General features: G+C 35.2%; 1 protein-coding gene across 1 annotated transcript in view; it reads left to right on the top strand.

Annotated features, from left to right (window-relative positions):
- The window catches only part of LOC136822763 (serine/threonine-protein kinase Nek10-like), an 83,390-nt gene extending 78,693 nt beyond the window's left edge, over positions 1–4,697 (top strand). The window contains exons 24-28 of the mRNA XM_067079045.1: positions 510–565; positions 3,065–3,171; positions 3,408–3,518; positions 3,729–3,807; positions 4,505–4,697. Of these exons, the coding sequence (XP_066935146.1) occupies positions 510–565; positions 3,065–3,171; positions 3,408–3,518; positions 3,729–3,807; positions 4,505–4,566 (415 nt within the window). The 3' untranslated portion in view covers positions 4,567–4,697. The remainder of the gene's footprint in view (positions 1–509; positions 566–3,064; positions 3,172–3,407; positions 3,519–3,728; positions 3,808–4,504) is intronic.
- Positions 4,698–22,224: the final 17,527 nt, after the last annotated feature.

Here is a 22,224-nt window from a genome sequence, read left to right as displayed (position 1 = left end):
ACCAGAGCTGAGTAAGTAAGGAAACAACCAGCACACGATTAAGAAATTTTCTTTTGACCTGCTTAACTTTGGGAAAATATTCAACATGTAATTCGCAAGGCCGCACAGTGGATTTTCTGCGAGAGGTCTGAACCCAAGTCCTTGTTTTAGGTCCAACTGCAATAGTTTACAACTAAAGATAATTTAACCCAGCTGATAGTCTGGAGTCGTTTATAATGCGTGTAATACAGTAGTATATCGTATTATATGATAATACGATTATTGTTACGGGATTTAATTTGTATAAAACTAAAATTGTATAGACTAAAATTGTTCCCCCGATTACTTTTTGCTTTATTTCTACTATACTACCCAACTGAGAAAGCGGCACATCGAATGCTGAACATCACAACTCTCTCACCCCGCTCCTTACTTTTAGAGCTTTAGCATGGGCGGCCAAAAATTCAAAATAGAATTATCAGATAAAAAAACAAGCCTCTCACCTTTTATTATTTTTCTGTTATTTTTAGCTCATACATTGACAATCTAAATGCTTTGGAAAAGACGCCAACAAAACATCGACCAAGTAAGACGTCTTTATCATTACATTCCCGCCATTGTTGTCTTGAAATAATTTAGTTCAATAATTAGGTTCTTATTCAGGCCTTAACCCTATTATTATCAGGCTTTTTCGGATTTTGTATTCTCAAGGGGGGGGTGTTTTCCACCAGCCTTGCATAACTTTTGATCTAGAAAAGCTGTGGACATGAAATTTGGCAGAAGTGTTCTCTATCATAAAAGGAGTTCATAGAAAAAAATTTGGGTTGATGACGTCATCATAAAGGTGATGACGTCATCACAAAGTTTCAAAATTATCGCTGACCAATGAAAAAGTACCATTCAATAAAATAGCAATTAAAGTTGAACGAATGGAGATTTTTCAATTCTGTTTTGAATTTCTAAAAGCCAAAAAGAATTTCTTTAATATATTTGCTGGTTTTTGACATACTAATAAAATTGACGTTTGAAATCCATGCAGAAAATGAGTAAGTTTTTTCAAAAAACAATGACGTCATTTTTGATGACGTCAGCAGTTTTTGAAAATTGTTAAAATATTTTTTAAAATTTGTTATTGATACCTAAAACCTGTCAAAATTTGAAGTCAGTTGGATGCCTAGATCAAAAGTTATGCTAAATTTAAGATTTTGGGATTTTACAGGGTTTTAGCTTGATTTTATGACATGCTTGCACAAAAAAGTCATAAAACCTGATCTGGTCGGTGTAAAATTGTAAAATTTGGTATACATGCTGCTAATAGGATTACAGTATGTGGCCCCCAAAACGGCGATCAAATTTAAAATTTCTCTCAAATCTAGAGGAAAAAAGGTTTTACAAAGATTTTTGCTGCATGAAAAACTTTAACATCTCTACTTCATTTCCCAGAAGTTCTTTTTCAAAATTTTCAATTTTAACAATATTTTTCAATCGCTTAAAGATAGGTAGCTTTTTTCTAATGGCCCCCAAAACGGAGGTTTGCAATTTTAGCGATTTCTCGAGATATCTTTAAGATATGAATACAAAACTTTGACCATTGTTTGGAAATTTGATTTAAAGGGTTTTGGGCATAAATTTATTTGATAAAATTTTTACAGTATACCCCTGGTTGTCAAAATACAGGTTTGGGGCCCCCAAAACGGAGGTGTAGTTAAAATCAAATTATTAAGCCCAGTGGTAATAGGGGGAAAAACTGTGAACATATTTGTGTTTCCCCTTAAATTTACGACCCGATTGATGTAAAATTTATGATTTTAATGAAATATTTCAAGATTTTCGATATTGCAAAGTCCAAACTGAAAATTTAGAAATTTTCAAAATGACCATTTTGATTTAACAACGTCTTAATCAAGTTTCTGAAAACAAATCTCTTTTGAAAATAGTTCCATTCATGTATGGAATAAGCTGTAAAAATTTTAGAAAAAAAGCTTTACTGAAACTGAAAATATTAAGCTTTAAAGATATTTTTCTCCTATATTTTGCAAAAAAATGAGAGAATTTGCCGTTTTTGCTGATTCAGCGAAAAAAAATATATATAATGTTAATTTTTTGTTATAAACTATTAACTCAAGGTGATAGGAATGGAATTCCAATATTTTTTGCTGTTTCTCATATTTAGAACTTTCGGTTTTATCAATGCTGATTCTAGGGTCCCAAAATACTGGTTGACCTTCAAGATACTATATCTTTTACCCAGCCTCTAAAGTCACAGATGTATCTGCATTTTCTGAACGGCATTAGGTGTAGAAAGGTTCCTATACCCCGTTTTCATAACTTATTTTCACTATCCAAGGAGCTAGAGTGAGTTATACTTATATGCATTTTTTATCTAATTTTGGTGTTAAAATATTTCCTTTAGACGCAAATATGTTATTTTGAATCTGTCTCAAACCAGCAAAAACATGCTCATTTTTAAGTATAACCATCTTTCTTTCAAAATAAACAAAAATCGTTTAATTCTGATAAATCTACAAGTCAGAATCTTCATTTTAATGACGACCTCCGTTTTGGGGGCCGTCTCCGTTTTGGGGGCCATATACTGTATATTAAAAGTCGAAAACTTTCAGAGTGTTAAAAATTTTTTTCAGTGAGCTATTAGCAAAAGAGTGCCAGCCTGGTGGAAAACACCCCCCCCCCCCTGATAAAAATAGGGTTAATGGAAAGCTTTAGCGATTTTGTCTTTTAGTTAAATTTGCTCAATTGAAAACGACTTAATGCATAAAAAATGAGGGAAAATGGAAAAGGAAAGTGAACAAGCTTCAGTCTATTTCATATAAACTATACTCTCTATAAATACAACTTTTCGACCGTAGGCACCAATTTCCGCGCGGGCATTTCTGTCCGTTTTACCACCCTAAAACCTTTTTTTCGCACTTAGAGACAATAGAAAAAGGTATAAAGAAAGGATTGGATCGAGTTTAGGGGGGGGGTCATTGAATGATAAAGTGACACGCGCCTGAGCGTGCAACTACGGTCGAAAAGGTGTACTATATGACACTGTATGAATTTTTTGGGCATTTTTTTCTAACAGCATCAGCACAGACGACTTTAACGATATCACCACGACGCGTTCGAGTCATTGACGATCCCGTACTTCAAATGTTGACGCAACTTCATAAAATCATTTATATCACTCAAGTATGTGATAAATTCCCTGAAAGTTGTTGACATGTAGAAATACCAGGGTGTCTGTTTTGAAAGCAGGTCCCGATAACTTGATGTAGAGATACTAGTTTAGTAGGTTTGAGCCTTGGATGACTGATCTCTTTTACACTTCTTCATCTCAATTTCATTAGTGTTTATGTATCTTGGCATCTACGAGATGCGCGACATTTATAGTTTTGACCATGATTTTTTGTTTCTTCTTCTTTTAGCTACCACCACCCATGAAGATTGATGCAACACGCCGGACGATCGACCAATACAAGCGGTCTTTATTTTCAGCTCCGAGCTCTGCATTGTCCTTGAAAAATGAACTTAAAAAGGTCATTATTTTGCTAAACTATTTGTCTGATTGTTAATTTGAATAATGGTATTGATTAAAAGGCCGGTGGGTTTTCCAGCTTATGATTCGTTAAGAAGTGCCGTAGCTACGGGGCGTGGCAGGGGGGCTCGCCCTTTTAAATATTTTGAGAAATGTTTTTTTACAAATCTTAATAAAATAAGTTAAAAATCCTTTTCTCTATGACATTTAGTTATTGGAAGGATCAAAAGAACATGTTGATATCGTATCGCCTTCTTTAGAAGGTTCTGGCAGATTCAATACTTCCCTTTGTAAGTCTAACATTTAGCTTCATTAAGCTTACTTTTGATAGACTAGGTATGCTAAGAAGCAGTTTCAATCAGTTTTTTCCTACTATTTTCTGAGGCGCAGGGTTTTTAAATATGTTCTTATTAGCTCCTACTCTAATCTAATCTCGTCCCTTCAGTTAACAACCTTAAAACCTTACTTCATGCATAACTCAAACAAATTTGCGTTCCCCGTATATATTCGAGTTATGGAGACTCCATTTTCTTAAGATTGCTTATTTCATTTTATCTAGTTCGAGTAAAGAAAACGATTTAAGTTAATTTCATACTCAAAGCTTCATGCCATCAATCTTCAGTAAAATAAACGTTCTATAAAAATCTACAATTTAATGTCTTCAAAACTTTTTCTGACTCCAATTCAAAATAAAAATCATTCGAAAGTCTCGAAGAGAAATTTCCGTCTGTGACGGCATTTGGCGATGTTTTCAGTTCGCTTGTTTAACAAGTTCCGACCCGGATAGGTGGCAATCTCAAATTTCTCCTGTAAATATGATAAACAGTTGTTTGTTTCTGGGGTATAAGCTCTCTTGTGACACACTATTTTCCACGTAACTGTCGGGTTTCCATTCTTTTCCTTGATGTTTCAGAACTCTGTTGAAAGGGTTGCATTGTTTCTATAGTTCTCTACTGTTTTTATATTTCATTTTTTCTTTATTTTCAGCCAATCTGAACGAGCAAGCGATAGATGCAAGTGTAACTTACGAAGAGTTGAAGGTAACATAATATTTAAATAAAAATTGAAGCCAAAAAGTTAAAGACATTCTAGATACATTTATCAAGCTGATTGCTGATCTTGTAAAAACAATGCAATTTATTTATTTGCTGCAACAAAAATGTTGATCATTTCTTATTTCAAAAGTTCAGCCATCTTATTACTGTATGTTTGACGTTTCACAACTTACATACTTCCCGTCAATAGGCCTTTTCATAAATTATTTTGTGACTACAACGACTGCCTCGTTTTTAAACCATTACCGTGGTTTAATTTCCGCGAGGATTATATTTCGCGAGTTTTGCGATATTTTTCGAAAAATCGCGAAATTTAATCCTCGCTAAAATTAATCATCCACAGTTTTTCCAGGTTTTTCTCTAGAAATCTCAAAAACCCTTAGGAAATTGAAATCAGATCAGATAGTAGAAAAAGGCATCATCCCGCAAAAATAATTCCCTCGAAAATTTAATTATTTCCGAAAAAATTTTTCTTGCGAAAATAAGTTCTCGCGAATATTAATCTCTTGAGACTTCAAGTGCTACTTCTTAAATAGAGTGAACTTTTTATGAACTCCTCTGGGAATCAATCACCTTAGCAATATTTTGACACCCCTGTGTCACAGACCCGTTGGGACCCCAGATCCACTGAAAAATTTGCAAAAGTTTCGTCCCCAGTGGGAATATACCCTTGAATTTTGTCCCACTTGGAAATGACCTTGATTTTATCCCCATTCGAAATTTGTACAATTTGTTGGGTTGGATTAAAGTGAAACGATTGATATAGTAGTTTATGATTCTTTACATGATATAAAATCTAAGACATCTGATATCTAAAGTGTTCAGTGAGAGAATGATCGAGCCAATCTCGATCTCCCCGTAAAATATAAAATAACAATAGAAAACAAAGTCGATATAATCTATTCCGCCTCATCCGTACGACGGCTCATTCCGATTATCGTGAAACTGTAAGCGCGCGAAAAGCACGCAGATTATGTAACAGATGTAAGAATCTTTACACTCCCGAAGAAGAAGTTTTGGATCGCAACGATCTCAAGTTATAAGTCTTTGCTAATGGATTCAATTTTGTTTTACTGTTTGACAATTGTTGTTCATTGGACGTTGTTCTTGTTGTATGTACTGTTTTACATGTAGATGGACCAGTAGAAATTGTTCGTAAATCTATTTTTGGAGTGCGTGGAAGTGCAATCAATTCATCTTGATTATATTGATAACAATCTGATAAACCAGAGACGACAGGAATGAGCGGATTAGAGACGACAGGAACTGATAGGCCAGAGACGACAGGAACTGACGGACCAGAGACGACAGGAACTGACGGACCAGAGACGACAGGAACTGACGCACCAGAGACGACAGGAACTGATAGACCAGAGACGACAGGAACTGATAGACCAGAGACGACAGGAACTGATAGACCAGAGACGACAGGAACTGACGGACCAGAGACGACAGGAACTGACGGACCAGAGACGACAGGAACTGATAGACCAGAGACGACAGGAACTGATAGACCAGAGACGACAGGAACTGATGGACCAGAAACGACAGGAACTGACGGACCAGAAACGACAGGAACTGACGGACCAGAAACGACAAGAACTGATAGACCAGAGACGACAGGAACTGACGGACCAGAAACGACAGGAACTGACGGACCAGAGACGACAGGAACTGACGGACCAGAAACGACAGTAACTGACAGACCAGAGACGATAGGAACTGACGGACCAGAGACGACAGGAACTGATAGACCAGAGACGACAGGAACGGGGGTACAGCAGTTCAAGGGGACGTTTGACGTTATGTTTGCCTTCAATGCCAAACTAATCAAGGCTCCTCGAACAACATTTTTCCTTCCAAAAATTAAATTTTCAATCTTACCCACATTCCATAGTTGTCTCTTTTTGTTTTCATCCTTAACCAAAACTAAAGACCCAACTTTTGGGGTGTCGAATTTCTTGACTTGCTTGTGATGTACTCTCAACTCTGTGAGGTATTCTCGGTACCATCTTTCCCGCGCATCTTCAAAACATTTTTTGACGTGTTGATAGCTTTCTTCCAACGTTTTCACGACTTGTCCGGTTGGTTTTNTAAGAATCTTTACACCCCTTACAAAGTAAAAGTTTCCCAAAGATTTTGGTTATCATTTAAAAGGTAGGCTTGACAGGAGTTTTTGTTTTACTATATACATAATATAATCTAAAAATCCTGCTTCAAAATAAATGGCTAATATAAACTAAATAAAGAAAAAATACAGAGGTGATAAAAATATCTCTCTCTATAATAACTTTAAATAAATCAAAACGTCTAAAGTGCCAAAACGCTACAAACGCAATGCCATAAATGGATATTTGTATCGCTCCCACAAAATATCCATGGACTTTGAAGCAGAAAAACAAGCTGTTCGCTCCAAGTTCCAAAAAGCAGCTTTTCCTACACGTTTTATTGATAGTGTAATTAATCAATTTGAAGAAAAAGTTAATTCTTCTGATGAGTATCCTCTTATTCTTGATTTTCTTTTTGAGGTCCCAAAGAGAAAAATTTTGATTGAAATACCGTTTTGCGAGAAAAACGAAATACTAGTGAAACGCTTATTAGACAAATTAAAACTTTTTACGAATGATAATTTTGATTTTATTATCAAATGGTCAACGCAAAAGGTGAAATCTTTATTCCCTATAAAAGACAAGAACCCGTATCCAGCCTGCAAAAGTTACCAAGGTGATCGTTCTTGTGGTCAAATTTACATTGGTGAAACTAAACAAAACGTTGCTACAAGATGGGGAGAGCACGAAAATGTCACTTTAAAATCAGAGTCTGCAAAACATTTAAATTCCTACCCAAATCACAAATTCCAATGGAAAATTGTCCTCAATGCCCCAAAGAATTGAAGAACTCGTAAAAATCTTGAAGCATTTTTTATTGTTCTCAAGAAACCTGGACTTAATGGCCAATTAGATTCATCAAAATTACTGCTTTTTAGAAATGGAGTCACGTAGATATTTTATGCATTTTCTTTGTTTTTAGAATGTTTTTAATCAATTTTTAATTACTCTCGAAAAAACTGAAGTTTTTAGATGTAGATAAAAATGTGTGTAATCTGATAGAACACTTTGTATTTTTATAAGCTTGAGAATGGTGATACCACCGAAATATATTGCTTGAATGTTTTCAAAAAATTTTAAACTTTGAATAATGGCTTCAAATTATGACATAAAATCAAGAAGAAATGAATACATTAAAACCAGGTAAAAAAACTATCTGAAAAAATCGAAAAAGAAAAAAAGAAAAAAGTAGCTGTTCCAATCATCCTTCTAAAACTTATAAAGCAAATTAACTTTGATGTAGCTTTAGCATACAGCAGAATTTATTATCATTACAATCGTGAAGTTCCAAAAATCTATTCATTGCTAAGAGTATCATATTTCCTATACAGAAATTCCTTTTCTCATTCGTATTTTTTTGTAGCCTAGTAGAAATCTCTTGGTCAGTCAGTTTTTTTTGTTTTTATGTATGAGTAATGAACAAAAGCTTCTGCCTTCAGCTTGATGTCATCGTCAGATTTTCCAATCAGTTCTCCATCATTGTTGATGAATTTAACAAAGTTCCCCTCTAAAAACACTTCAACCACTGCTGGTTTACCATCTAATTTTGTATAATACACTTTGGTGCATTCAATAGTCCTCCCAAATTTTTCCCCACACTTCACAGCCATCATCAAATTTTATCTTTTCTTTCCAAACAAATTTATTGAGATAACTCAGGTCCAAAACCAGACGCTTTTTGCCCATTGAACTCTTTGCTACTGATAGAGGAATTGTCATGTAAGGGGGATCTTTCACCTCCACAATAAAGTTTTTCTCTAGGAGATTGGTAATAGATTCTTCAACAAAATTAGTTTCCTTTTCAGATGATATATTATTCTTAAACTCGGCAGATGCTGGTATATATCTCAAGGGGATTTTGTATCCGCTTTTTATGACATTCAGAATAAAATCATAAAATCATTAGCCTTAAATTCGCTTTCCCAGAATCCTACATGCCTTCTTAAATTTCCCCTTACCCTATCTCGACTTGGATTATAAGATTCCCTGGAAGGTGCTAATATCTCATTCTTAGATTTCTCAGACTCAAAAAGAAAATTAAATTTTTCACACCAATTCGTTCTTGCAGGGCAACTGTACTTCCAGTGGTCGATACCGCCACATCTGAAACAGCCTGCGGTGCTGGAATCTGGGTAGATTGCGTGGCCAACGGAGATGGTGTTTGATATCTTGGTTGAAATGAGATGCCGTAGTTTCCGAAATTCTGTTTCTGCTGAGATAATGGAAAATTTTAGTTGGCAGGAAGCTGTTGATTGAATTTAATGAAACGAGTACCTTGACCTTGGTTCTGCATTTTTCTTACATCCTTTGCTTTTTCGGACAGCGCACGAGTCTCTTCCTGCCGCATCTTCTTAAAGTCATCTGAATCACTGGCCCACTCATCAGTCAAATATTCAACTACTGTGTCCCATCCAGCAGTTGATCTATCAGCAAGGATCAATATCTTTCGACGTTTCTTGATGGTTTCACTAACATCCTCTAACCCGACTCAAGATATTCCTTAGCCTCTTCGTTGAAATCGTCAAGCTCGTCCAACCATTGGTTCTGAATTTTATTGGATTTGTATTTAAATTCGTACTGTTTTTTGTTTAAATGTTTATTTTGTTTTGATGAATATAATTTACCTTCCAATTCCTTTTTGTCCCTCTTCCTCATGTTTTCCATAGAATCTAATTTTTGGGGTATTTGAGACAGTGTAGCCTGGAGTGCCTCTTGTCCAATAGGCTGAGCCATCGGCATGACATTAGAGTTGTTGGTTGGTATCTGTACATTGGGAAGGTTTTCATGACGGATAGTTCGTTGTTCTTCTTCTTGAAATAACATAATATTTTCACTGACATCAACCTCTGAGATCTCTTGAGTTGAAGGCCTAGGGATCGAAATCAAGGGCATTCTGTCACTTACATCAACCTCCAAATCAATTTTTTCACTGCCACCAACAGACTTCTGCTTGCTAAACTTTCTCGGTCTAAGTCTTGACGTGATGGAATTTGATGTGATTGTGGCTGATCCATTAGATCTTTTCTTCTTCTTTTCACCAAAAATTAAACTAGAAAGCTGATCCATCTCTCCCACTATGTTAGAGAGTTTGAACGATGTGTGCTCATCTCTAAAAATCTACCATTTTTATTTGCACGCGGAAACTTTTTATCTAATTAGTAATTTGCAGAACGGTTCAAACTTAGCGATGTCTTAGGGAACCGTAAATAAATTCACAAAATATTAGATATGTTTTTGTAATTTTCCAATAAAATCAGTGTTGAAAAATTTTTTTACAACCCTCAAACCCTCAGAGAGTACCTTAAGGGAACTAATTTTGGAGGGCATTCAATATGGCAGATGACCAAAAAAGTTTAATTGACGGATAGCGGAAAAAAAATAAATTTAGCGGGAACTTAATATTACTGGGTGTGTTCATTCTTTTTCCAGAGAATAGGGTGTGTTAATTTGTTTTTATGGGCCACACTTGGTCTGGGTAATAGTAGCCTTCGAGTCTTTGTTTAGGATCGTTCTTTTCACATAAATATGCGAAATTAAGTCAGCTCTCGGTGAAAAACGCCAGTGTACTAAGTAAATTATTCTTACCATAGCCTAAAAACTTTCCCGTGCATTGGACCACAGCAAAATTACCATCAAATATTTCCATACGAGGTCAACAATGCGTTTTTTCGTCGACTTGTAGTGGATAAGGATTGTGAGTTTCAAAGAAATATATTTCTTAATCGCAAAGCTATGCAAGAAATCAGTTGCGAAAATCGTAAAGGAAATGAAAGAGTTAGGAATTGTTAAGAAATATTTCTGAAAATGGTTACTTAAAAATAATGTTTTTGAATCTGGAAATTCTTCCTTCCTTCCATTTACTAATGAGCCATCAGGGGCACATCTTTTTAGAGTGCCGAATCGAAAGTCTTAAACCAATGACGATGTAAATTATATACAAGTAATTAATATCATATTCTTGTGAATTTTATGTAGCGTATATAACCTTTTGTGTCCCGAGTTTAATCCTCTAAATGAGGAACAGCGAGATTGTAGAACATAAAGTATTTTCTGATTTTTATCAGCGAACGCAAAATTCACACCAAGTTCAAGACCGGGTTTTACAATTATGAGTACAAATTTTGAGATTTTATCTACAGCAGCACACGCACAGTTGGTCTAAAATTTTCATCACTGCTTCATCAGGAAAGAGTTTTCGATCCCCATGCAGCTCAAAAACACTGTTTTCGATCTTTATTATCAATCCCTCAATAAAAGAACGAAAGAAATGCATTTTTGGAATATGTTTGTAAGCCACCTGCAACTGCCATGTTATCTATCTTGTAGTCATTTTAGCAAATTATATTTTAGACGAAAATTCTTTTTCTGTTTTTTTCTAAAGGTATTCACTTCTCTCACAGGTACATGCTTTCTCTCAATTGCGTTATTCTTTCAAACAATAAACCTTTTTTAATGAGATTTTCAAAAGATTCTAGAATAACTATTCTCTACCTTTTGGATACAAAAGCAACCTGCGAAAATATAAATTAGTTTTACTTGATCAATTATTACTTCCATCTAGTAGATTTATCAAAAAATGTTGAACATTGGGTTTAATTCATTAAATACAGACACTAGATCACAGACCTGGTCACAAAACAAAAATCCAAATAGGCTCTGTGTAACCTGAGATCAGATTGTGGTTGTTTTCTGCCCACCACGTTGAAGCTCTAAAGGGATGGGTGAAAACATAACAATCTGACGAATATGCAATCTCAAAATCGTAAGAACCGCGTTCGTCTAAAAGGACTAGAAATGACAACAAAGTTGCGTGATTGTGTTTTTGAATAGGGCACCGTATCAGTTTTTATTTTTCCGGCGCAGTCCGACTTAAAGGTCCTACTTTTTCAGTATGCCCTTTGACGTTATTGTGAAAAAGAACTAATCATACAAAAAAATGTGAAGAAATTATCGAGTACTTTCTGCATGCTAACAAAAAAAATTTTTTTGGAAAGAAAAGCATATTTTTAAAGAACTTCACAGAGCTAACCTGATAACAGATGTTCGTAATTTTCTTACGCGCACGGTAAACCTCTGAACGCGCTTGAAAATTATACATCTGAGGAAAATAGTCCTCCCTCGGAAAATTCTACAACAAGAATCTTGTTGTGCGCCGGAAAGTTAAAAACTGATACGGTGCCCTATTTATAAACAAAATCACGCAACTTTGTTGTCATTCCTAGTCCTTTTAGACGAACGCGGTTCTTACGATTTCGAGATTGCATATTCGTAGTCTTGATTAGGATTCTGTCTGATGAGCCCCTCTTTACACGTTCACCTGACTTAATACTGAAGTCTCTATACGTGTCGGCCACGATGTCAATACGGTCATATTTCTCACCATTATGGATGGTTCTCAGGAATTTCTTGATCCAACCTTTGAATGTTTCGGGAAGGTTTCGCGATATTGTACGGTAATGTGCAATCGTATCGTTGATAAGACGTTTCTTGTTGTCGTTGTAGCGTGTCATAAGTGCCCCGTTTTTTCCCTTGTTGACTTGATGATATCCAGTAGCATACTTTTCTGGTTCGATCGCTTCGTGCCATCAGGAAATGCAAGACTGAGAGCTACATCATAAAGAGGATATGAAAGTGCCATTTCAAAATCAATTGGTTTTCGAGCTTTAGCTGACAAAGTTAGTAATTTTCCCAAGATATTTTGGTTTGCCTTGATAACCTCTGAGGATTTGTTTTTCTTCGACTTACGCTTTTGTATCGCTTGACTGAAGAGAGTTGGTTTTTCCTTTGGGATTCTGGCGTTAATAGATTTCTCATTTGAATGTAACCGCTGTTTTTTGAAATCCTTATACAGCTTCTCTCCGTTCACTTTAATGTTGAGTAGGTTTTCTGTATCTCCCTTGAAAGGTAAACCAGAGCTTAGATTGTACACAGATTCTTCCTTGTCAACCTCAGCGCCAAAAGGATTCAGGAATCTATCAGCCAAAACACTGGTGAGCTTCTGGACATACTTCTCTGATTTGATGACTTGGGAATTTCGAAGAGGCTTGTACTGTACAGTATTTTCGCCGAAACCACAAAGATCTTTTAGTCTTTGAATAATTTCTGCTTGCTTTGGGCGATTAAGGCACCATTTGCGCACATTCATCGGATCGGATGCATATCCCTTGATTTCACCTAAAATACAATTTAGTAACATTGATTGTTGGATTTTATTTTAAATTAAGTGTATCTCTTGAGCGTTTCGAGCCCTACACGGTTAGACTTAAAATATGTTATAAATGAATTAAGTTTTGATTAGATGCCTGAGCACCATATGGACAATTACCTGTAGTTTTAGCGTCTCTATTGATAGTCTGTTCTCCTCTTTGTCAGCAGCAGTCATGACTGGATAGAAACTTTGAGCTTCCACTGATAGGCCATTTTCTTTCATATCGTCTTCTGCTCCAGGATAGTTTTCTTCAAGGTTAACCATAGTAGTAAGCTGAGTACCTGAGAAGAAAGTTAATGCAAACATGAAATAAGTGTAACGAATGGGAAAACTTTGAATGTTTTGCTTTTAAATAAAATTGATATCGTTTGCTTACTTATCAGTTTTATTTACAAGCTTTTTGATATTAAAAATTGACACGAATGTAGAACAATAATGGTATATCAACACAATATAACAATAGGCAGACACTGTCCTGAAATGAAACACGTGTCTATGAAAAGCGAACACTTATGTAAAAGTAAAACCTTTAAGATATTTCATTGCCTTCCAAGACAAGTTAGCTTCCAGAAAAATAAACAACAGAAAACCATGTACCTCGCATAATTTCGTTTGTTCAATATGAAATACATGGACAGAAATTCCTTCTAACAATACATAAGAGATTTCCAGTCATTTTCCTGGATGGCAGTGTGCGCCATCGTTTGAGCTTTAATCAAATCAACGTAGATCATCCAAAACTGGGCGGTCTTGCCGATCTTTCCAGTTGAAACTACTTTTCTGTAGTGTACGTATTTGTCAATGAATCTGTTCAATGCTACGCAAGATCGGTCATCCAGCTTGGACAATTCGTTGACTCCTCTCAAAGCAAAAGGAAGACGAGGGTTTTTGTCAAATAAGAAGCGTCTTAGTAGCAATCTTTCCAATGACTCTGAGAAGGCTTCATGTATCACCCAAGCACGGTTATAATGCGATCCGGCTAAGACCCCCTCAAGACACAAGTCCGACTCAAAGATGATATCTCTGAAGCCAGTGGCTCTCACCAAGTCACCAAGAACCTAAAAAGAAAAGAAAGCAATGGACTGATAAAAGGTTCGGAGACGTTGTATTATAAATACAGATATTCTGTAAAAATAAAATGCTATACCTGGAAGTTTTCTTTCAAGAAATGGAGGCTTCCAAGATGAACAATGACGTTTTTGAATAAAACAGGATTGTTCCATAACATGGTAAAACAATTGATAGCAGCTCCAACATCCATCGTAGCATGGACATATTTCATATTCATCGTCACGGTTAGATTTTGAAGGTACTGGAGGTATCGAAAGATTGTTCTGAACTCAGTTCAATAACTTTGGCATTGATTGGTGGAAGGTATGTCTCAGTGGTCTTAATGGGATTTCCTTTCGCATTTGTCATATTCTGCTTGAGATTCCACCCTTTGTAAACTGGTATCTGCTGGTCCATACTTGATTGGTGTCTCAATACGATCCAAATGAGGTATTTCTTATCAAAAGATGAACTGTCACACAAGTCGACCTGTTGTTGGAAACTGGCTGATGGATTTTTCTTCCTGTCAATAGTGATACTTTCAACATTTACATCATCGATGAAAATCTTGCGATTTTTAGACTTTGTCTTTTTTACATTATCTGACGGTTTAATGTTTTGAAAAGCGACCATGTGAGTTGTATGGATCGATCGTTCTCCTACTTCTTTGCCTGTCTTGATATCGAAATTGTCGATCCAATAATGAGCAAACAGTGCTGCGATGGTATTTGGTCGGTATGGCAACACAGAGGTTGATTTTGCTGCCTCTTGAGCCGCTTCAGCTTGTGCAGTTTCTATGTTGCAAACACTATTGTAATTTATACAATGCCCAAGTCGATGAAGCAAATCAATCACCAAACGTGATCCAGTCAAATTATGAATGTCGAGACCAAGAAGCAAGTGCTTTGTTTGAAATACTGTTCCTTTCATGCAACTAAAGACGATGTCCTCTGCAATCGAGTTGGTTAAAAACCGACCTATCGAAGTAGATCTCGACGCTCTGTTTTTTGCTGTGTTTAAAATTGTTTCGATGAGCTTTAATAGGATTTTCGGTGGTTTGAATACCTCGCTATCTATCACATCAGGGCTAGAAGGCCAGGCAGGCTCTGTTATATCCTTGAATTTCTGTTGGATTGCATCTTAAATAATTCTCCCTGCTTTCAAAACAATGCGCTCAGGGTCTTGGTGGAAGCTTGTTGATGTCAGCGACTCGGTTGCAACAACTATTTTTGGTTTATTTTCTTCAGATGTTAAGAAAGATATCCTATCACCGAATTCATTTTTCAGCCGTTCTTTCAACTTGGCTCTGTAGCAAGTGTCTCCTTAAATAGAAAATGAATACATAGCCGTTAAAACTGTAGAGGTCAAACACATCACGTCCCAAAAACTAATTAGCCCATAAAAATTTGTTGGCTCAAAAACGCATGTTTATCTATAAGAATCACTATTGATAAGCATACTTCAATGTTCTTATAGTCAAATTACTCAATTTTTTTATTAGATAGATGTTTTTTTGCACAAGAAGTCTTACTTTTAAAGAAAATGTGTGTTTAGACATGAAACTTTGGTTGCTTGGCGTGTTTTTATAGAAAAACTAGTCAAATTCGATATTTCTTTATAAGCATGTTATCAATTACTTAGGTATTAGCTTTTCTCGAGATTGGCCCTTTCAATCTTTATGATTTTTCGCACAAAGATGCATAACTGTAAACTCTCGAATGTGAACGAGCCCGATTTTTGAAAAAAAAATGTTTTTGGGCAAAAAAACGGCTAAAAACGTTATTTTTGGACTATGTGAAATATTAGATCATTGTTTTTTTCTGATCATTTTGCATGAAAGTAGGTAAAGATTGCTCAAGCAGATCTTTGTAAAAAACAAATTTTTCAGCTCAAAAAATGCATCTTTATCTATAAGAATCACATAAGAATCACTATTAATAAGCAGTAGCGAGGTTAAGCAAAAAGCTATCTATTACGTACGGAATCTATTACGAGTTTTTCGCGGGCTAGAGCCCGAATCTCAAGGCTAACTCTGTCCCGTGAAATTTGACCTGTACGTCATAGCTTGGGGAGTGGATCTATTGCGCGAAATTCTCCAATCTCACGTAATAGATATCGATTAGGATATAAGCATGATCCACGGGAAATTTACCTTACGGAGATTGGCCTGAATCGTTTAGGATAAAAAATCACCCGAAAAAAATGAAAACAGAAAAGAAACTTTGGTAATTTTTTTTGATTTCTGAGAAGTTTGAGCTGAGAAAACTAACAGAAGAAATTTTTTGAATCCCATCTGCCGAAACTATGATGCAAACAAACAAAGTGAAAGGATTTTTTGCACAAAAAAAGGTCACGAAGTAAGTGTAATAAAATAATCTTTGCTGGCTTTTTTATCAAACCAAAACAAACAGAAGTTTCTTTCTGGTTCTTTTGTTTTTGTTCTCTTTTTTATCTTGCTTTTTATATGCTCTCAATGTCCAAATACATCCAAAGTAACAATTACAATAATGAACAGCATGTAACCATATTTCTTTTTCATGTTTTTCAGTGTTTCTTTGGTGCCACCATCAAGTGCGGAGAAGCCAAAGTTATAATGTCACCCACCCAAAGCAACAAACACGAAAAAGACTACTCTGCCAAGCTCAAATAAATTTACCCTTCCGCCCGAAGCATAACAGAAGAAATCTTTATTTATTTTTCCAATTTCAACTGCTACAACTAAGCAACAAGATTCAATTTCTGCTCTTCGTCATCAACTATATATTTTATGTACAAATCAGCCTGCTAAGAACCTGATGTGACACAACCGCTGAACTTCAAACCGTTCCCAAAAACCGCTCTATCTTCTGGGCAACCGCTACTGCTTTAAGTTCTCAATCCTTTACTGAGAGATTTTAATTGACTGGTCATCCTTTAAATTCTTCGACATTATAACTTTATAACGTTCCAGAAAGTTTGGTTTGATTGTAAAGAGACATCTCCCTTCCTAAAAAGGTGATATCGGTACCTTGGAATGCAAAGAAGCGGAAGAAGGAACACCTGCCAGATATAAAACTTGAGACCTGGTTTGCACACTTTTCTATAAGAGTGTTTTTATTGGTAATGCTAATGGTGAAGCATTAAGGATGACAGATTGTACACTATGCTCTTACAGATTATTCTTTTGTTTATAAATAAAGCAGTACTTTTTGATTGGTACCTATGTAAACTAGGAATAAAATTATATATTTTTATTGCAATGTTAAGAATTCATTGAAATGATAAGTCATAGACATATTTTTTGTTTATAAAAATGTTGAATAATCAATATAAAAGGGGTTGCGCGCGTTTCAGAACTCTTCCGTCCCTCCACTCTGTTTGCATAGCAAAGACATGCGGGAGGCAGGAGAGACAAAAACAAGCCGTAAATGTCATGTTTATAAGTTGCGAAGCGATCCAGAGCGGTTGGTTCGAAACGCAAGACACAGGACCCAGGAGGAGGCAGGACACAGGACGCAGGTCAGTGCTGACAGGTCAGCTTTAATTGCTGTAAAAAACAAAGAAAATGTTTGAAAAACACTTGTAATTGTTAGAAATATCATTCTGAAGGTATTTTATTGGTCTAGAACCTTTTTAAAGGTCAAAATCTATCCACATGCTTGCCACACCTTGTATTTTGTGCTAGCGTCATCATTTACATAATTTAAATGTCATTTTGTCAATATTTAGGATTGATGGCTTGTCATTTAAAAATCTTTTAAATAGCGGTTTGTGTAAACCGCAGGTTACAGGTTACAGGTCACAGGTTACAGGTCACAGGTTACAGGTCAACAAAGTGCAGACCGGAAAAAAGATAATAAAATCGTAACATATACATAACATATAACATCAATACATAACGCATTAAATTACAAAAAAGTAATACATGTTATTTAGATATTATAAAATGACAATTGAATAGAATAACAACCTAGTGACACTTACTTACAAAAATAATGACAAAATCATAAAATATGATGCCTAACAAGACAAAAGCACGAAAAATATTTATCATGCAAAATGTGATGTTGATGGTGTGAATGGATATAAAACGGCACCAATCAGAAGCTTGTGAGGTCCCTAAGAGAGTGGTTTTAGAGAGATGAAACTAATTAATCATTCAATTGTTATTTTAATGACTTAATGACAATTTTTGACAAAAATATTGACAGAATCACAAAATATCATGTCTTACAAGGGAAAAACACCAAAAATATTTTAGCATACCGAATGTGATGATAACAATATGGCTGGATATAAAATTACACCAATCAGAAGCTCGTGAGTTCTCTGAGAAGGTAGTTTTAGAGCGATGTGTTTTATTATATGTAACCATCATATAACATTACAAACATTACAATATGTAATATACCTGTTATACGTATAATATGGTTTCAAATATTTTCTGGTCTGCGTTATACACGGCGCAAACTGCGAAAGATCGATAAAAGCACATGGTTAAATTTTGATGTTTGAAATGGTTTTATATGGATGAAATTGCTTGAGAATTATATTTTTGATAATTCTTTGTGTTTTCCAAACATTTTCCTCTCCAATGACATTGATTAGAGTCAACCTGTCATACTGACCTGTAACCTGTGACCTGTGACCTGTAACCTGCGGTTTACACAAACCGTTTAAATAGCGTATTTTGTATAATATATAATTTTCCATTGCGTATAATGTTTTTAGAAATATTTTTTAGAAACATTTTATACATTATATGTTACGACATACGAGTGTGTTACAATTTTCCAGTCTGTAGTTTGTATGACCTGCGTCCTGTGTCCTGTCTCCTGCGTTTTGAACCGACCGGATCCAGAGCCTCCTCGATTTGTAAGTTGTAAACAAAAATTTAATGACAAACAAACGCCGTATATCAAAGTAATACAGAGTAAGATGAAAACCCTAAACACTCTCGGGGGATCTTGAATTTAGAGTTACAGGTCACAATAAACAGACTGTACCTTTATAATCATGAAGGTTGGTGAGTCCAGTCAAAACACAGATTTGATCTGTAGCGTCATGCTTCACCTTACACCTTTACTTTACAAAATAGAAAATTTTTTACAATAAACCAAGGAAAAGGACTTTTTTTGCAAACTATCATGCGTAAAAAAACTGAAAAAAAGGAAGTGAGTTACTGCTTTAATATTAGAGTTTTTAATTATTCAAGATGAATCGCAAATAGCAAAAGGTCTATTTCAAAAATATAATTTTTTTTAAATAAGGCACGACAAATTTTATCTATTGTTCTACAGGAAGGCCTTCCGAAGAATATGGGTCAGTCCTGGTCAGCAATTCAGCATATAATAAAATCAAATCTCTGAAAATCTAGGGTCAGAAGGTCAAGATTGACATTTTGAGGCACCTAACTTTTTCCTCTTTATTGATGAATGATATTTGTGTCATTTCCATTGTGATATTCTGAATTGATCTAAGTTTGGGATGAATTTACAAATAGTCGCAAATTCAATATTATTATTTTTTCTCTTTTGAAAAATTAGGGTCGGTCAGGCCTGTAGAACAACAAATTAATTTGGTCTCACTTAATGCCAAAAAGAAAAAAACTTTCGAGCCAGAGAAACAATGCAAAAGAATGCAAAAAAGGAATATTCATGACAAAAGTATTAAACCACATTTTAAACGCATGCAAAGGAAAGTTTATAATTCACGACAAAAGTTTTCCAAGTTTTAAACGCATGCGAAGGAGAAGTTCATAGTTCACAACAAAAGTTTTCCCCATTTTAAATGCATGCAAAGGAAAAGTTCATAGTTCACGACAAAAGTTTTTCACATTTTAAACGCATGCAAAGGAAAAGTTCATAGTTCACGACAAAAGTTTTCCACGTTTTAAACGCATCTAAAGGGAAAGTTAATAGTTCACAGTAAAAGTTTTCCCCATTTTAAACGCATGTGAAGGAAAAGTTAATAGTTCACGACAAAATTTTTCCCCGTTTTAAACGCATTTAAAGGAAAATTTCATAGTTCACGGTAAAAGTTTTCCCAATTTTAAACGCATGCGAAGGAAAAGTTAATAGTTCACGACCAAAGTGACCCCATTTTAAACGCATGCAAAGAAAAAGTTATTTAGTTCACGACCAAAGTTTTCCCCATTTTAAACGCATGCAAAAAATAAGTTAATAGTTCACGACTAAAGTTTTTCCAATTTAAAACGCATGCAAAGGAAAATTTCATAGTTCACGACATAACAAAAGTTAATCCCCGTTTTAAAAGCATGCAAAGGAAAATTTCATAGTTTGCGACAAAAGTTTTTCCCATTTTTAACGCATACAAAGGAAAAGTTCATAGTTCACGAAAAATGTTTTCCCCATTTTAAACGCATGCAAAATAAAAAAGTTAATAATTTAGACAAAAGTTTTCCACGTTTTAATTGAATTGCATGTTGAAGAAAAATTCAATCACCAAGTCACTCAATTTTGCTACAATTAATTACTTACTTGGATAACTTGGAAACAAACCAACAAAACGATTCTTCTTTGATGCTGACAGTCAGTGTTTCTTTTTCAGGTTTATCCACAAATATTCAGTCACTTGCCTTGTCACCACAATTTAAATATAATATACAGGCAAATTGTTGCAGTTAGTTTGTTCTGAAAGTTGACAAATATTGTATCCATCCTGCTGTTTTTTCAACCAACTAACAGGGAAACAGAACAGACTTCATAATTAACCATTTCTTGTCAAAAACCAAAGAAAAATTGAGAAGGTGACCAACAGTCACAGTTGTTGTACGAAGATGGTACCTCCCTCCTAGTTAGTAGGCTATAGTTTGGCAACAACAGCAGTTTAATCATCATGTAGAAGGTGTAGATAACTCTCTTTGTTGTTAAACCAGCAGAAGAAAATTGAGGATCCAAATCAATGTCATTCCAATCCAATCCACAGGCACAGCAAGCTGATGTGCTGGCAAGGCAAGACGCAAGAAGAGAAAGTTTTTTGTTGGTAGGCAATAGCAACCGGTCCAAATAAATAAACGCGCGGGAAAACGGGGGAAACAAACCAATCATAGGAGTTCTTTTGCTGCAATATGAGGATTTAGTGCGAAAACGGAGCGATCTGAGGAAACACGAGATTTTGGTGTCATGTAGTCATACTCGAAACACTGAATTTTCAAAAAAGTTTAGCCATATAGGGACCAATTTACTATATCGCGCGCACATTTTACCAAACGAGATACGCGCTGCGCGCGCAAAAATAGTAAAAGTAATATAGAGAAAACTCTGACTATGCTTGTCTAGTTTTAAGTTTTGTGAAAACATTTGTCTCGGGAAAAAATTAAGTAGATTAAGATTGAAAGTAAGGGGATTTTATAGACCAAACCACCAACAAGAAAGCTGGAAAAGAAAGTTGGGGCCGAAAGTGAGATACGGAAAAATAAACATTACGTCATACGTCATAGATCGCCTTTTTGCTTGAAACCACTTTTTTTTCTATGCCGTGAAACTTTAGGAATCAGGCTAAAACGCCTTGGATCCAGTAAACTCACGTAATAGATTCCGTACGTAATAGATAGCTTCTTGCTTAACCTCGCTATTAATAAGCATGCATCAATGTCCTTAGCCAAATTACTCAATTTTCTTTGCTCACGAAAGTCTTGAATATGAAATAATATGAAAGAGCATGAAACTTTGGTTTCTAAACGTTTTTTCTAAGAAACAAACGACTAATTTTAATAGATCGTCACTATTTGTGTTCTGAATGATTGTTTAATGGTCACGCTCACGTAGATATCATTTATATATGTATTAAATGCAAAACCAGGTAGGTCCATAAAAGTATCACTTGTTTTTTTTCTTATCATTACTGAACAGTATCACGATTCGAAGTCGCTCAAGAAAGAAATGATGATGACATGGCTTTCAGCAATATAATACCCAACACTGAGAGCATTGGATCAAATCATGATTTCAGTAACATTAATATTGAAGACATATTCTTTCTCCAAAATGGTGAGTAAATATTTAGTTTTTGTTTTCATACCATATATCTCTTGAGTTATTCTTTTAAGAAGAAGTTGAGACTTTATCTCTTTACCTTTCAGATTTAGACGATATCCAAACTGATGCTTTAACAGAGGATGGTCTTCCACCAACATCGCCTGGTCTCCCAATGAACACTTCCATTATCAATACTGAAGTTGAAGAAGAATTGATTTCCCCAGAAGGTAGGCAGGTATTCATATATTGCTTTCGAAAAATGTTCTATATTTATAGTACTCTTAGCCTACTTAAGTCCATTCGCTTA

Source organism: Clytia hemisphaerica, unplaced genomic scaffold (genome assembly GCF_902728285.1).
Source record: "Clytia hemisphaerica strain Z4C2 unplaced genomic scaffold, Clytia hemisphaerica genome assembly, whole genome shotgun sequence".
In the NCBI taxonomy this organism is placed as follows: domain Eukaryota; kingdom Metazoa; phylum Cnidaria; class Hydrozoa; order Leptothecata; family Clytiidae; genus Clytia; species Clytia hemisphaerica.
The sequence above is the reverse complement of the archived record's forward strand: the minus strand, read 5'-3'. Positions and strand labels throughout refer to the sequence as shown.